At 42.7% G+C, this 15,517-nt stretch overlaps 1 protein-coding gene across 1 annotated transcript in view; it reads left to right on the forward strand.

The window, feature by feature from the left end:
• Positions 1-15,517, forward strand: part of DRAM1 (DNA damage regulated autophagy modulator 1) — a 47,835-nt gene that overhangs the window by 22,452 nt on the left and 9,866 nt on the right. Inside the window, exons 2-6 of the mRNA XM_004006670.5 lie at positions 285-352; positions 2,962-3,104; positions 7,689-7,866; positions 11,726-11,784; positions 15,201-15,293. Of these exons, the coding sequence (XP_004006719.1) occupies positions 285-352; positions 2,962-3,104; positions 7,689-7,866; positions 11,726-11,784; positions 15,201-15,293 (541 nt within the window). The remainder of the gene's footprint in view (positions 1-284; positions 353-2,961; positions 3,105-7,688; positions 7,867-11,725; positions 11,785-15,200; positions 15,294-15,517) is intronic.

Below are 15,517 nucleotides of genomic sequence, written 5' to 3' on the forward strand. Positions count from 1 at the left end.
ATCGTTTCATGATGTCTAAGTCAGATCATTATGCTGTACCCCTTAAACATATACAGTGCTGTTTTAAAATTGTATCTCAATAAAACTGGGGAAGAAAAGTGGATTTTTTAATTTTTCAGAGCCCACATGAAAATACTTTGGAACAAAATCAGATCAAATCTTTGGAATTCAAAGTGGCTGAACACATGGAAGGAACACAATATAGTACCTGCCAATTACGTGCCTGCCCAGGGGGCTGAACTGAATTCCTTTTTACTAATTTGGACATGCCTTCTCTTTCTCAGTGACACAGGAACAACACCTCCAGAGAGTGGCATTTTTGGATTTATGATAAACTTCTCTGCATTTCTTGGTAAGTACACAATGAAGTGAAGTGAAGTGAAGTGAAGTGAAGTCGCTCAGTCGTGCCCGACTCTTTGTGACCCCATGGACTGTAGCCCACCAGGCTCCTCCGTCCATGGGATTTTCCAGGCAAGAATACTGGAGTGGGTTGCCATTTCCTTCTCCAGGAGATCTTCCCAATCCAGGGTTTGAACCCAGGTCTCCCACAGTGTAGCCAGACACTTTAAGGCAGAGTCATTAAGTACACAATAATTATTATAAGTAAATTAAAAACTCCCAATCTCACGTGAAGTAAAATGTTATAGTTTATGTATCATTTTTTATTGTTACTTTTTAACAGGCATTATTTTTTTAAAAATGTTTTATTTTGTAATAGGGTATAGCTGATTAACAGTGTTATGATAGTTTTAAGTGAACAGCAAAGGGGCTCAGCCATGCATATACATGTATCCATTCTCCCCCAAACTCCCCTCCCATCCAGGCTGCCACATAACACTGAGTGGAGTTCCCTGGGCTATACAGTAGATCCTTGTTGGTTACCCATTTTAAATGTAGCAGTGTGTACATGCCCATTCCAAATTCCCTAATTATTCCTTCCCTATTCCTTCTCCCTGGCAACTATAACCTTCTGGAAGTCTGTGAGTCTGTTTCTAACAGACATTACTTTTTAGAACACTTGTAGATTCATGGAAAAATTGAGCAAAATGTAGAGATTTCCCATATATGCCTTACTCCCTTGCACTCTTCCTGGTTGCTTTCTTCATTATCAACATCTCCCCATCAGTGTGGCTTTTTGCTTTGAGGCAAGGCGGAATCTGACATGAGTATCTTTGTTTAAAATGCTCTCTGATAAATGATTAGCTTGTAGTCTGCTTTTAAAAATTCAGTAAAAAATATGGCCGTCATACACTACTGAATACATAGAAATCTACTTTACTCTGACACATGCATAATATCCATCATGGACATATGATGATTTATAATCCAATCGCCTTTTGTTATATTTTAGGCTGTTTCTTATTTTGCAATTTACATTGCTAAAGTGAATGTATTTTAAATATATCTGTGCATATCATGTGGAATTTTTCTGTAGGCAAAATTTGCTGAGTTAAAAGGAACAGTACCCTCTCACACCATTCACAAAAGCCAGTGGCAATTAAAGAACTAAACATGAGGAACAAAACCATAAGAGGATTTGGATGTAATTGTGGGAAAATATTTTTAAAACCTTAAGATGGAAAAGCTTATCTAAGCTTACACAAAACCCAGAAGCTAAATAGGAAAGAACTGACAGATTTAGATAGATAAAAAATTAAAACTTCTAAGTGATGAAAGATACGCAAAGTTAAAGACAAACAACAGACCAGAAGAAAATTCGTAATATTTATAGAAGACAATAGACTAATGTCCTTAATGTGTATAAAAACAGCTACAAATTAAAAATGAACAAACTCAAGAGAAAAATAAAAAAAAGATAAGCATGCAATTTTCAGAAGAAATGCAAAGGACTAGTGAACATACTAACCCACTCCAGTGTTCTTGCCTGGAGAATCCCAGGGACTGGGGAGCCTGGTGGGCTGCCGTCTATGGGGTCGCACAGAGTCGGACACGACTGAAGTGACTTAGCAGCAGCAGCAGCAGTGAACATACTAAAGGTTTCTCAGTCTCATGGACAACCAAAGAAATGCAAATTAAACCAACAGGTTGCCATTTTTCATTTGTTAGACTGGCAATAATTAAAAGGACAACAGCATGCAGTAATTGCTTTCAGACGCTTCTGTGGGAGTATAAATTGCCTCAGTCTTGGAGCAATTTGGAGGTATTTCTTGGCATTTTAATTGAGCATAGTTTTTTTGACCCAAGAATACTACTTCGAGGAATTCGTCTTTCAGAAACACTGAAAGTGTGCCAAAGACATCTATACGAGGATGTTCACTGAGCATTGCTTATAGTGGGAAAAGCACATAATGTAGAAATCTATCATTAGGAGAATGATGAGATAAGTATGGCATTTCACTGTACATCATGGTGAGGTATATAGACCTATTTGTACTGACATTGGCAGGATCCCCATGGTGCATTTTTTAATTTTAATTTGTTTGTTTCTGACTACACTGGGGCTTCGTTACTTCTGCAGGATTTCTCTAGTTCCCGAGATCGGGGAGCTACACTCCAGTCACAGTGCTCGGGTTCTCAATGTGGTGGCTTCTCTTCCTGTGGAGCATGGGCTCCAGGGCTCATGGGCTTCAGCAGTTGCAGCGTGTGGGCTCAGAAGTGGCTCACGGGCTTAGTTGCCCCGTGGCATATGGGATCTTCCCAGACCAAGGATCAAATCCTCGTCCCCTGCATCAGCAGGTGGATTCTTAATCACTGGGCCACCAGGGAAGTCAGGTGTGTGTGTGTGAAAGAGAAAGAGAGTCGAAGTCTGAGTCTGATGGCAGAAAACAATAAGGTGAGCAAGGGCAGGGTTGAGAGCATGGGAAGACTGTTGCAATCAGGGGGCTGATTACGATCTTGATTACAACCAATACAATCTTGGTAAAAGCCATACAAAACTGTTCATGTATTTTTCCTTCCAAAAGGTCACTAAAAATTCATCACAGTCTGTTTCCTTTTCAGGGGCAGCCACAATGTACACAAGGTATAAAATAGTAGAGAAGCAAAATCAAACCAGCTATTTCAGCACTCCTGTTTTTAACTTGGTGTCCTTGGTTCTCGGATTGGTGGGATGCATCGGAATGGGTATTGTAGCCAATTTCCAGGTACGACCTGAAGTCTTTTCAGTTATTGGGGGTGATGGAGTTTATGTGTCCGGAAAGAAAAGTGAAAGTGGTAGTCGCCCAGTAGTGTCCGACTCTTTATAACCCCAGGGACTGTATGTAGCCCCCCAGGTTCCTCTGTCCATGGTGTTCTCCAGGCGAGAATACTGGAGGGAGTCACCCTGCCCTTCTCCAGGGATATGCATCTGGAGGGAAGAAGCAAGAACAGCAGAGGCACGCTTGTGCCAACAGATCTCTCAAACAGCTGATGAGCATACGAAAATCGGGACAGTTTGCTTTTTAGAAACAAATCATGTTTGTTTGTTTTTTTAGATTGATTCATTTGTTTTATTTTGGCTGTGCCGTCTTCGGTGCTTCGCGGGCCTTTCTCTAGCTGAGGCAAGCGGGGGCTACTCTTCATCGCAGTGGCTTCTCTTCTCTGTAGTTGTGGCTCAGGAGTTGTGGCGTCCAGGCTTAGTTGCTCCGTGGCATGTGGGATCTTCCTGAATCAGGGATCGAACCTGTGTCTCCTGTATTGGCAGGCGGATTCTTTACCACTGAGCCCATGGGAGAACCCAGAAACAAATCTTTATCATTTGCAAGTCAAGTCTTGGGAGAAATGGGATGCACGTATGTATGACTGTGAAAAGGAGCATGCTTCAGCCCGTGCTGTGGGCTCTGGATGGCTCTGTGCCCTTCCTGAGGTGGTTTAATGTGCTGGGAGAGCTTCTTCAGTCATTGTGATGGTTTCGTTAACAGTGTGAATGTATTTCTGCATGTGAGTGTGTGTATATTTTCTGATGCTACTGTTTGAACCTCTGGTGTTCAAAGAGAAACATGTGATCTCTACCTTTCACAGATGAGGACCTAGGTGCATGGAGGTGAAAGAATCTGCCCAGGGTTACTCAGCTAATCAGTTGCGGGGCTGACATATGGCCTCGTTGGAACATATTAACTTATATGATGGCTACTGAAGAGTCTGCTTGATCTGTTCTTACTGTGTCAAGGGTTGGAAAGACATTGTTTATTCGGCCACACTGTGTTGCTTGAGGGATCTTAGTTCCCTCACCAGGGATTGAACCCATGCTTCCTGTAGTGGAAGCACAGAGTTCTCACTACTAAACTGCCAGGAATTCTGCCAACTTATTTTATTCTAACTTGTGAATTCCTATGATTCCAAGGTCTCTTTTAAGGAAAGCTGGAACCTCTTTGTCGACAGAGACAATATTTTATATTTAAAAAATGTATTGTATTTCAAAGGAGTACTAACTACGAGTACTCACCTCACAGGGTTATTGCTGGCATGCAATGAGATAATGCACAATACCTGGCAATCTGTACTTGGTGGTCATCACTTGGTGATGGTCATTGGTCCATCACTAGAGGCCAGCACCCCAGAGGGCCTGCTCTGCCATCACCATTGTCCCTTTGTGGCCACGGTGTGGAGGTTACTCCTAGAGGACTTCTGGTTCTGCCCAGGAGATCTCCTTCAACCATTTTCCCAACGGAAGTGAGTTGATCTTGTGTGATGCTTACTTTCAAAAGAAGGTGTCAGCCTTCAATGCTAGCTGGCTGATCAAGTCCATTAAAGCCACAGCAGGAGTGTGCTTCCCCCCGGGGTGGACCTGGGAGGCTGATAACCTCGGGCCTCCACCTGCACCGTTTGCGGTGCCCCTGTTCTCTAGTGTCTGCAGGCATTAGGCCATTGTCAGAGAGCCCGCTGCCTCACCTGCACCACGTGGGCCTCAGGGAATCACCTTTTCTGCCCTGCACCTGGAGGAGGCCATCTGTCGTCCTCGTCGTTTAGTCGCCAAGTTGTGTCCGATTCTCTGTGACCCCATGGACTGTAATCCTCCAGGCTCGTCTTTCCTCCACTGTCTCCCAGAGTTTGCTCACATTCATGTTGTCTGTGAGGGAGAGTATAATAAAGTGCTCTGGGAAATCCAGGGCTGGGTCATGAGGGGTGAGGCACCCTCCCTTATATGACACAGAATCTTCAGGACAGCCCAGGGCAGGGATGTTCCTCCCAGGTCAACAGCCAACGTGTTTTTGTTTGGGGGTGTTACCAGTCCACGACTACCAGTGTTTCCCTGTTAACACTGGCAAAAGGTGAGTGCCCAAACTGCAGCTCTCTGGAGTAAAACCTATAAGGCTTCTAGGGCGGCATCTGCAAACTTAGTTTGCTTCTGGCTCTGTTGAATTTTCCTACTGTTGTTGTCTCATATGAGGAAATAAGGGCTTCTCAGGTGGCTCAGTGGTAAAGAACTTGCCTGCCAATGCAGGAGACATAAGCAACATGGGTTTGATCCCTGAGTCAGGAAGATCCCCTGGAGGAAGGCATGGCAACCCACGCCAGTATTCTTGCCTGGAGTATCCCATGGACAGGATCACAAGAACTTCGGGCTTCCCTAGTGGCTCAGAGTATAAAAATCTGCCTGCAATGTAGAAGACCTGGGTTCAATCCTTGGGTTGGGAAGATCCCCTGGAGAAGGGAGGTGGCAACCCACTGCAAAATTCTTGCCTGGAGAATCCCATGAACAGAGGAGCCTGGTAGACTATAGTTCTTAGGATTGCAAAAAGTTGGACACAGTTGAGCAACTTAGCACACACTCACACACGCATGAGGAAATAAATACCACTTGTTGCCACATTTTCATGTGGTAGAGCCCCTTAATGACATTTCCTTTCATTTTATGACTGTGTGCATTTTACATTCCATAACAAACAGCATTTAGTGAAGTTTTCTAGGTGATGGACGTTTATGAAAACATTTCATGCTTTACTTGTATAATTCTAATAATGACCTCAGAAGATAGTTAGTAGTTTATCAATGGAGACGTGGAGACACAGAGAGGTTAACAGTCTCCCAAAATCCCATGAATCATGAGAGGCAGAAGTCACGTTTGAATCAAAGCAATCTGCCCAGAACCTATAGGGAAGAGTTAATGTCAAGGCCAGAATGAGGCAAAGTCTGTGAGAAAAAAAGCATGTATACAATTCACAGCTCTAGTGTCAGAAAGCACGATGGAAAGACATTTTTTTAATGGAAAGGTGATGAACTGGAAAGTTACAATTTGTCTGGTGGAGTGTGGTGTGAATTGTTCAGTGGGGGACAGTATGTCCTGTGGGATATCCTGCCAGGTCATTCTCACAGTAACGCAACATCACGAGTGATGCAGGTGTCTGTGTTTAAACCATAAAGGGCAGACTTTAGGAAGAAGACTTAGGTGGTTAGATAATTACACTTTTGGTTCCCTTTAAGGCTTCTGTGAAGTGATTTTATCTTCATAAAGACCAGAAATAGGGTCTCTAACTTTTCCTGAGAGCAAAGTGTTTACTTTGTCATTGGGTCTATAAATATATCTTTACAACTTCCTTGTTTGATATCCTGTAATTCATTTTCAGCCTGCTGTGAGCAAACCAACATGAGCAGTTATCTCAAGAAGATTTAGAGATGTGAGGGCAAGTGAGAGAGTTGAGTGGTGGTTTTTCCTGAGTTGGAGGAAACCTCATTTATCAGAATCTCACAGCCGGCTTTCTCTCCTGCAGGTGACGGATGGCTGTGTTTTAGTGTGTTCTCACCAAGCAACCTCTGTCATGCTTTTGAGTCCCTCACAAAGTCTCCTTTTTGGAAAAGTCATTTCCCGAGGTTGAATCCTGTCAATAGTCTAGTTTTCTCTAGTGTTACTATTAGGTTGTCCAAAATGTTCATTTGGGTTTTTCCATACAGTCTTACAGAAGAAACTATGAACTTTTTGGTCAACTCAATATCAAGAGAGTTTCAAAAAAAAAAAAAAAAAAGGTTTTCATCTTAACCTCTATGCAAAATTCATGTCTGATATGAGTCATTTGCCTTCTGAAGGACATCTTGGATGAGAGAATATGTATTCCACCATGAAAAAAGGCACACTGAAAATACAGCTCCTGCTAAATTGAGGGCCTTTGGACCTGACTTCATCAGGGTTAATTTGGGTCTCTTAAAGTTTGCAGAATAAGATCCAAAAGGATACATTGAATTGGCCAGGGTTGAGGAAGCAAATTTCCTGATAGTGCTAGTTAGAGGGGTAGGGTAGCAGTGGAAAACAAAGTATGTAAATTCCGGATCTGATTTGCTTACCAGCACGAAAAGAAACTGGAGGGTGGAAAGTACCAGGATCATCGGAAGATGCTCCTAAAATAACCTCAGTGCCTTCGCAGTAGATGCTTTGTCTTTTGTTTATCTTTCCTTGCTCAGTTGTGCCTGAGTCAAGGGGTGAAAAGAATTTGTTTTTCTTATTTCTTTTATATATTTTTTCATTTAATATGGGCTTTCACACCCCCCTGCTCAGTTTTATTGAGATACTTTTACTGAACCAGGCCCATTTTGCTCAGCTCTTAGCAAGCCAAACGTATGCTGTGGAATAATCAAGTTGCTGGCATTTACTTCAATGCTGGAAAGGCCTTGATCGTTTTCTGTAAGCTGCTGCATTTTCCCAAGATGGGGTGGGTGCCTTTGTGTTGCCTGGTGGGCTTGAGAAGCCCAGAGGCAGTGAGTGTTCGACTCTGGATGTGCGTGGAGTAACAGCGCGTGTGTGACGTTCTCTCTAGGAGCTGGCCGTTCCCGTGGTCCACGACGGCGGTGCCCTTCTGGCGTTTGTCTGCGGCGTCGTGTACACGCTCCTGCAATCCATCATCTCTTACAAATCCTGTCCCCAGTGGAACAGCCTTTCCACGTGCCACGTGCGAATGGCCATCTCTGCTGTGTCCTGCGCAGCTGTCATACCCAGTATCCTTTGAGCGTTTGTCAGTGTCCTTGCAAGCCTGACACCCCCTTCACCTTGCTCCTATTCCCCCAAAATGGAGAAAGCTAAGGCTGACAGCCAGTTGCCAACAGGCTTCAGAAGAACAACTGGGCAAATCACAAGGAAAATAGCTCAGTCTTGTCTGGTTAAATCAAAAGAATCTTTGGGGGAAAGAATGGTGTGAAGGGAAAATGGAAAAAAAATGTCAGGACACTTCAGTCTCTGTTTACTTTCCTTCAACAGGGTCCGTTTCATGAGCCATGTGAAAATATGTATTTTTCTTTGTAGTGGTTGGCTAAAGACATCAAATATTGATATTGTACTTAAGGTAATAGCCCAGTGGAGTTCCAAGAAGCAAGACTGTCCCTTCTCCCCACAGCTAGTTGATTAGAGGGTTTGAATTACTTGTCCACATTAAGAGGTTTTAAAAAGCTCTATACTATTTATTTATAAGTCATTTAAAACACATTTAGCCTTTTCTTTTTACCACTGATTTCATTTTCAAAATGAAATTTTATTTTTTTCTATGTCAACAGTGTGGAAGGAAAACATAAATTTTTCATACTTATATATTCTGATTTAGAAGAAAAGAAAATGAACCCTTCCATTTTTTTTTTCTTTCTCATTCTTTCTTTTCCTTTTTTCTTTCCCTCAAGAGGTATTTAACAAAATAAAACTGGTCTTTCACGGGTAGAAAATTTCCCATCTTTCAAAATATCATCTGCAGTCATATCGAATACTGAAGAGTCATTAAAAATTGATGATTGCTGTCAGATTATTGGAAAGCAGCAACAATTTTATTCGCACTGGTTTTGTTCATTTGGGTTGGGTTGTGGTATGTGGTGGACAAGCTTGAGTAAAAAAAGCATGGTGTCCTCATGTGCTTCTAAGTATTAAGCCTTGCCTTTCTCTTTCAAAATTGAAGCTATACAAAATGTGAAGTCTAAGGATGGTTTGGGATTTTGTTTTTGTCATTTAGGGAAGGAAATATTTAATTATAAAAATTTCTAAGCACAAAGGAATGAAATCCTAGTATTGAGAAATGTAACAAATTATAACTGGTTCCTGAGATAGTTCCTTCTCTGTTTCCTCATCCTATTTATGGATCGAAGACATTCATGCTTTCTCTTGACACATATCTCCTCAAAACTTCTAGGTTGTATTAGTTGTCGGATTTATAAAACCATTTGTAAAGTTAGAAACAAAATTTCTCTATGCAGGAAAGCTTTCCTTGCTTCCAACTTTGGAGACAGATCTCTAGGTATTAAAATGAGAGAGTTTTAATAGAATTAGCATTTCAGGCCAGAGTTTCACATACTAATAGTTCCTGTTTCTAGAAGTTCCTAGGAGACATGCTGAGGGGTAGAATCCCTGAACAGAAGCAGATTGATCCAATTAACTTGAACAAATGCACCCATATGAAAAAGTCTGTCGTCTTAAACATTAGCATCATGGATTTATATTTCCTTACAAAGCTTTTCAGGCATCTTTAAAATGCTCTGTATTAGTTCCATGAAACAGCCTCATTTGACTCCTGAAGAAACCGAGGCCTGGGGTCAGGCTTCTAAGCTCTTCCCGCTAAATTGTCCATCTTGCATCCAGCTCCTGCAGGTTTCAGAAGCCTTCACAAAATCACTTATGATGCAGGTTCCTTTTCTTGAGATGTGTAATCGGAGGCTGCCTATTTCTCCAACCTCAGTTTTACACTTTCTCCCCTGTGTGTGTGGCTCTTTGCTATTCTCTGCGTTTGCTGGTGCTCTTCTCTTACCCAGATAACCTTCTCCACCTTGTCTTTCTAGAACTGAGCTGTCCGGCCAGCACAGTAGCCACTGGCCACACGGGGCTGGGGAGCACTTGAAACGGGGGTAGTCTGTGCAGAGATGGGCTGTAAGTGTAAAACACCAGATGTCAAAGACTTAATGAGAAAAAATGTAAACCATCTCATTAATAATTCTTTGCAGTATTACATGTTGAAACGAGAACATGTTTGGTATACTGGGTTAAATAAGATATGTTAAGATTAATGTCACTAGGTCCTTTTCTGTCTTTGTCAGTGTGGCTACTGTAGTGGAAAATTTGAAGTTGTATGCCTGAATCTCTGTGGGATGACGCTGTTCTAGCTCACATGCTTGTGTGCTCAGTCCTGTTGGACTCTTGCGATCCCGTGGACGGTAGCCCGCCAGGCTCCTCTGTCATAGGATTTCCCAGGCAAGAATAATGGAGTGAGGAGCCATTTCCTCCTCCAGGGGATCTTCCCAACCCAGGAATCAAACCTGCGTCTCCTGTATTGGCAGGAGGGTTCTTTAGCACTTGAGCCACCTGGGAAGGTGTTCTAGAGAGCTCCTCAAATCCCACAACTTATTATTGTTGTTTTTTTGGCTGTGCTGCCTTCACCAACCAGATATCTAATCTTCCCTCTGAGTCATCACTGCACCCTATTCTTTTCTCTCCAACGAGGCACATTCCCTGGGTCCATCAAGGCTGTGATATTTCTGGGAACTGAAACCAGGTCTGTTTTGCCAGAGTTTTCTCCACCTCTCCACCTTCTCCCCAGCATGGTACTTGATGGGACTAAAGGTGAGGTAAAGAATTAAGTGAAAGAATTAAGAGAATTAAGCTATTAGAAACAGAAGTACGGTCATGACATGATCAGGGCACCTTCGATGCTCTCTACTTTTACTTTGAGAAACTGAGAAGTGTTAAGAATGGCAAAACATGGGAGGTGGGGAAGGGCAGGGAGAGAGGGTGCTGACTCCAAATTCAGAGATGCTCAACTTGGCATTAATTGACATGACCCTTGGAATCCTTAACTCTTTGCAGAAGCTTTTCATTGAAGAGCATCCCCATTACTCTCTAGCTTTCTTTCGTCTTTCAAGTTCAGTCAGAATGGCTGCAACCATCCTTGTGCAGACAGTTTTGTATACCTTGCTCTGTAGCCTCAGTTCCTGGCTTTATTAGACTGGCCTCTCAGAGTTTGTCTTTCATCCCCTAGGTCAGATGTAGGACGTCGGATGTAGGATGTATCTCTTTGATTTGTAAACCCTTTGGGCCAAGGACTGGGGGCTTCCCAGGTGGCGCTTGTGGTAAAAAATCCCCCTGCAATGAAGGAGACCAGGGTTCGATCCGATCCCTGGGTCAGGAAGAACCCCTGGAGGGGGCGTTATGGCAACCCACTCCAGTATTCTTGCCTGGAGAATTCCATGAACTGAGGAGCCTGGCAGGCTACAGTCTATAGGGTCACACAGAGTCAGACACGACTGAAGCAACTTAGCACACATGCACGCGTGGGCCAAGGATTAAGGGCTCTACTTATACCCAGTTACTCAATGGAAAAAGTCTGTTTTTTTTTTTTTTTTTAAACAATAATATCTTAACTTACTGTAGCTTATTTTTGTATATGAGCCTTGGTACTTTGTAAATGCTTTGGTACTTTGAAATGTTAATTTTTCCTTGAAGCTATTGCCTGAACATAATATTTTAAGGAAAAAGAATTTTAATTGACATTTGAATTTAAGGAAAATAGTACTTTAGAAAAAATTACCCATATTAGACTGCTGTGTCAGTCATCTTGACCAAATTTAATCAACAGGATCAAGCAAAATGTAGCCACAGATTAAAAATCTTCTATACATAACTGCCAAAGTGTTGCTAAGGAAGGACTATTTTCATGTTGTATTTAAATTTCTGTCATAATCAGGCTTAAGGTTTCAGATGATAAGAAGCTGATATAACTGGTACTAACATTTGAACACTGTGTAATGGTTATATGATTAGAAGAATAATCTAGTCTTTAACACTAAAGGACCTAGTCTGCAGTTTCCTTAACCAGTTCCCCTTTTTCAGTGATTGCCTGTGCTTCACTAATTTCTATAACCAAGCTGGAGTGGAATCCAAAAGAAAAGGTAAAATTTAAGTTGTTTTAAATGTGACTGTCAAACCTGGTTCCTGCATTTTCAAAATTATTTAAAAAAATGTGAATTTCTAATTCTATCTTAAACCCTTCAACCATTGAGGCTTAGTGAAAGAAGTGAGATTGAAGGGCAGGGAAATGATGTGAATGAAGGTGTGTGGCAGTCAGAGGAAAGAGACATGCTAAGCAGACGGGGGATCTGCTTAGCAGGGGATGGCAACAGAGAAGAACAGTTTCTCAGCATAGTGTGAGAAATAAATGTGGATGGGGTAAGTTTGTGGAGGAGTAATCACCCATTCGATGGACGTGAGTTTGAGTGAACTCCGGGAGTTGATGATGGACAGGGAGGCCTGGCGTGCTGCAATTCATGGGGTCGCAAAGAGTCGGACACGACTGAGCGACTGAACTGAACTGAACTGAATTTGTGCAAGTCTTTAAGAGGTGGGCAGAGAGGCTCATGCTTGATGTAGGTGATCAGAATAAGCCTTTGAAGGCTTTTGAACAGGAAAGTAAAAGAATATTATTGGATGAGTATCATTAGTCAGAAGCAACCCCTGGGATGGATTGAAGAGGAGAGAGCCCGGAGGCAGGATGGCAGGAAGAAGGTAGTTCCACTAGATAAGATTTCAAATCGAGATTCACCTACACTGGAATTAATAGCATGAGCATGAAAGGAAATGAAGTGAAATCACTTCCAAGCTTTTGTCTTGGGTGAGCTGAAGAACATGTTCTTATGAACAGATTCAGTTCCTAACAGGAATTAATGATTCCATGGGGGGAAATGGATGGGTTTGGTTTTAGAATAGTTGAATCTGAAGCTACAGTGAAACACCGAAGGGAAATGTCCAGTTAGACACCAGGGACAGGATCAAGAGCTATCAGAGCATAGGGTGGAGTGACAGGTAATTTCCAGACCAAACATGGGAACATGAGGAATCAGATGTTTTGAACTGAGATCAGCTCATGCCCTTAGTTAACCTGCAGAGAGACGGGAGTTACTGACGAGCAGGAGTTTTTTCCCAAGGCAGCTGCTTTTCCAAAAGCAGTTTCAAGGATTTCTCTGGTTGTCCATTGGTTAAGACTCTGTGCTTCCACTGCCGGGGGCATGGATTTGACCCCTGGTTGGGGTAACTGCAGGGTCTAAGGAAGGATTTTCCACCATTACAGAGGAACCTGGCAGGAGGCAAGAGAGACTGAAGGTGGTGAGGACCAGCCAGGCAGAAATTAGGAGGAAAAAGTTCTTCCTGAAAAGGAGAGCTCACAGCAGAGCAGCCTCAGGTGTATTTTACTTTTGAACCACTGGAGGGAGGCCTTCCACCACGAATCAAATGAAACACGGCTGCTGCTGGGAGATTAATCAATCCCCCTACAGTTAACCATCCCCTTTTTCCCCCATTCATTTTCTATCTTAAAAATATGGAGAGTACCTGATTTTCTATTCACTCCAAAAATTGCTATCCCACTCATATTGCCTTCTGTTCCCAATATCCACAAATGCAAAGAAAACCCTTTACATCAATTCACGGAATACAATGCAGTGCAAGAGTCTGGACCCTTGCTTCAGTGTGCTGTTATTAACATACAGATATCCTCCCCTCCCCCCAAATTCTGCCTCTATCTGGATAAGCCATCTTCATTGTCCAGGGATGACATGAGATGGGGTTAATGTTGTAGTGCTATCGCTTTTGGAAAGGACGTGGCCCTCGTTCTGGACCCCCTAATATAGCTGGTCACATGCTCCCCAGGGTGGCCTGGGTGAGAACAGCGGGTGGATGCAACCCTCCATGGGGAGGAGGAGCAGTGATATCAAGTTTGATGCACCTCGATGAGATCTTTGTGGTGGAGCAAAGAAAAGAACCCATCTGTAATCTAGCACATTTGTTTGTTCACCTTTGTAACTGACAGCAGAGCAGACAGTGAAGCAGGAAGAAAATATAGGTTATGATCTGAAATCGGAGGGCTGGAACTGATGACAGTCCACAGGCTAATTTGGCATGTGGGCTAAAATCAGAATGTAGACAAGCATTTTCGACTTGGACTCTACTGCTGCTGCTAAGTCGCTTCAGTCGTGCCCGACTCTGTGCAGCCCCATAGACGGCAGCCCACCAGGCTCCCCTGTCCCTGGGATTCTCCAGGCAAGAACACTGGAATGGGTTGCCATTTCCTTCTCCAATGCATGAAAGTGAAAAGTGAAAGTGAAGTCACTCAGTCGTGTCCGACTCTTAGAGACCCCATGGACTGCAGCCCACCAGGCACCTCCATCCGTGAGATTTTCCAGGCAAGAGTACTGGAGTGGGGTGCCATTGCCTTATCCAGACTTGGACTCTAGACAGTATTTAAAACTGTTTTTGTTTATCATTTTTTAAAAGATTTTTTGATGTGAACCATTTTTTATAGAGTCTTATTGAATTTGTTACACTATCACTTCTGTATTTTTTTTTTTTAATGTTTTGAGTTTTTTGGCCCTGAGACATGTGGGATCTTAACACCCCCTGTATTGGGATCTTAACCACAGAACCACCAGGGAGGTCCCTAAAAATGCTTTTAAAGTGGTTTCCAGCATTTAAAAAATCAGGGAAGATATCTTTGTCTCTGACACACGCACACACACTCCATGGGCTTTTTTTTTTTTTTTTTAAATCTCAAAGTAACACTGGGGTCGTATTTTCCCACTTGACAAGAATGGAACAGAATGGATGAGGCATGGGTTCCCCATTGTCCCTGTCTTTTTGCAACCAGCTGTTTCATTTCTTTTTCCTGGCCTTCAGAGGTAGCCAACTTTGGAACCCCAATTGAAGCCCTTCTGTTTCATGCCTTGCACCCTCTCATTCCTGTCCCCAAGAAGAGAAGTCTCAGTATTGCCTTTGCTTTGTAGCTGTGCTAACCTTATAACAAGCAGACCTATTGTCTGAACTGACGTTTTCTATAGCAACAGAGAAACACAGAAGCCAGTCTCCTTAGATGCACACTTCAGATCTTAGGAATAAGCACACAGACGCTAGATAGGTGTTTTTCAAGCCTGTCTTTCAACTTTGGGGTTCCCAGTGGTGGGAAAACCAGTCATGCTTTGTATGGAAATTTCCTTCTTCTACTGAGTCCACATCTGCTTTCCACTCTCAGCCATTTTGTGGTCTTTCTTCTGCCCGTTGAAATTCCACAGACAAGTTATAAAGCCAGAGTATGCGAGAACCAGAGAGAACTTTGGGGTTATGTATTCACATTCTCGTTGGGCAGCTGCCCCGACGCACACCCACACGGCCTTGCTCACCATGTTTCCTCCGGGGGTTGATTTATGCTCCCTGGACAGCTTTTTCCTCTGTCCCGCCCTGCTCATTGTTATTTCAATATGTCCACTAAAGTGAATGCATGTAGGCTCAATTCTGTTTCTTTTGTTGTTGTTGCCCTTAGGATTATGTATATCACGTAGTGAGTGCGATCTGTGAATGGACAGTGGCCTTTGGTTTTATTTTCTACTTTTTAACATTCATCCACGATTTCCAGGTTGGTATTCATCCAGTCATATGTTATAAGTTACTGATGATAAGGGTTAGTAGGAAGCCATAGAACATTTCTCTCATTAAAGAAACATAAGAGCATTAGCTTTCTTTTTTACCCTTATGTGTTTGAAAAAAAAAAAAAGCAAGTATTGTGCAACTTAGTGTATTCCCAAAGGAAAGCATCTTGAATAGTTCTCCCAAACAAGGAAACATTCATCTGTCCCCTGC

Source organism: Ovis aries, chromosome 3 (assembly GCF_016772045.2).
Source record: "Ovis aries strain OAR_USU_Benz2616 breed Rambouillet chromosome 3, ARS-UI_Ramb_v3.0, whole genome shotgun sequence".
NCBI classification, from domain to species: Eukaryota; Metazoa; Chordata; class Mammalia; order Artiodactyla; family Bovidae; genus Ovis; species Ovis aries.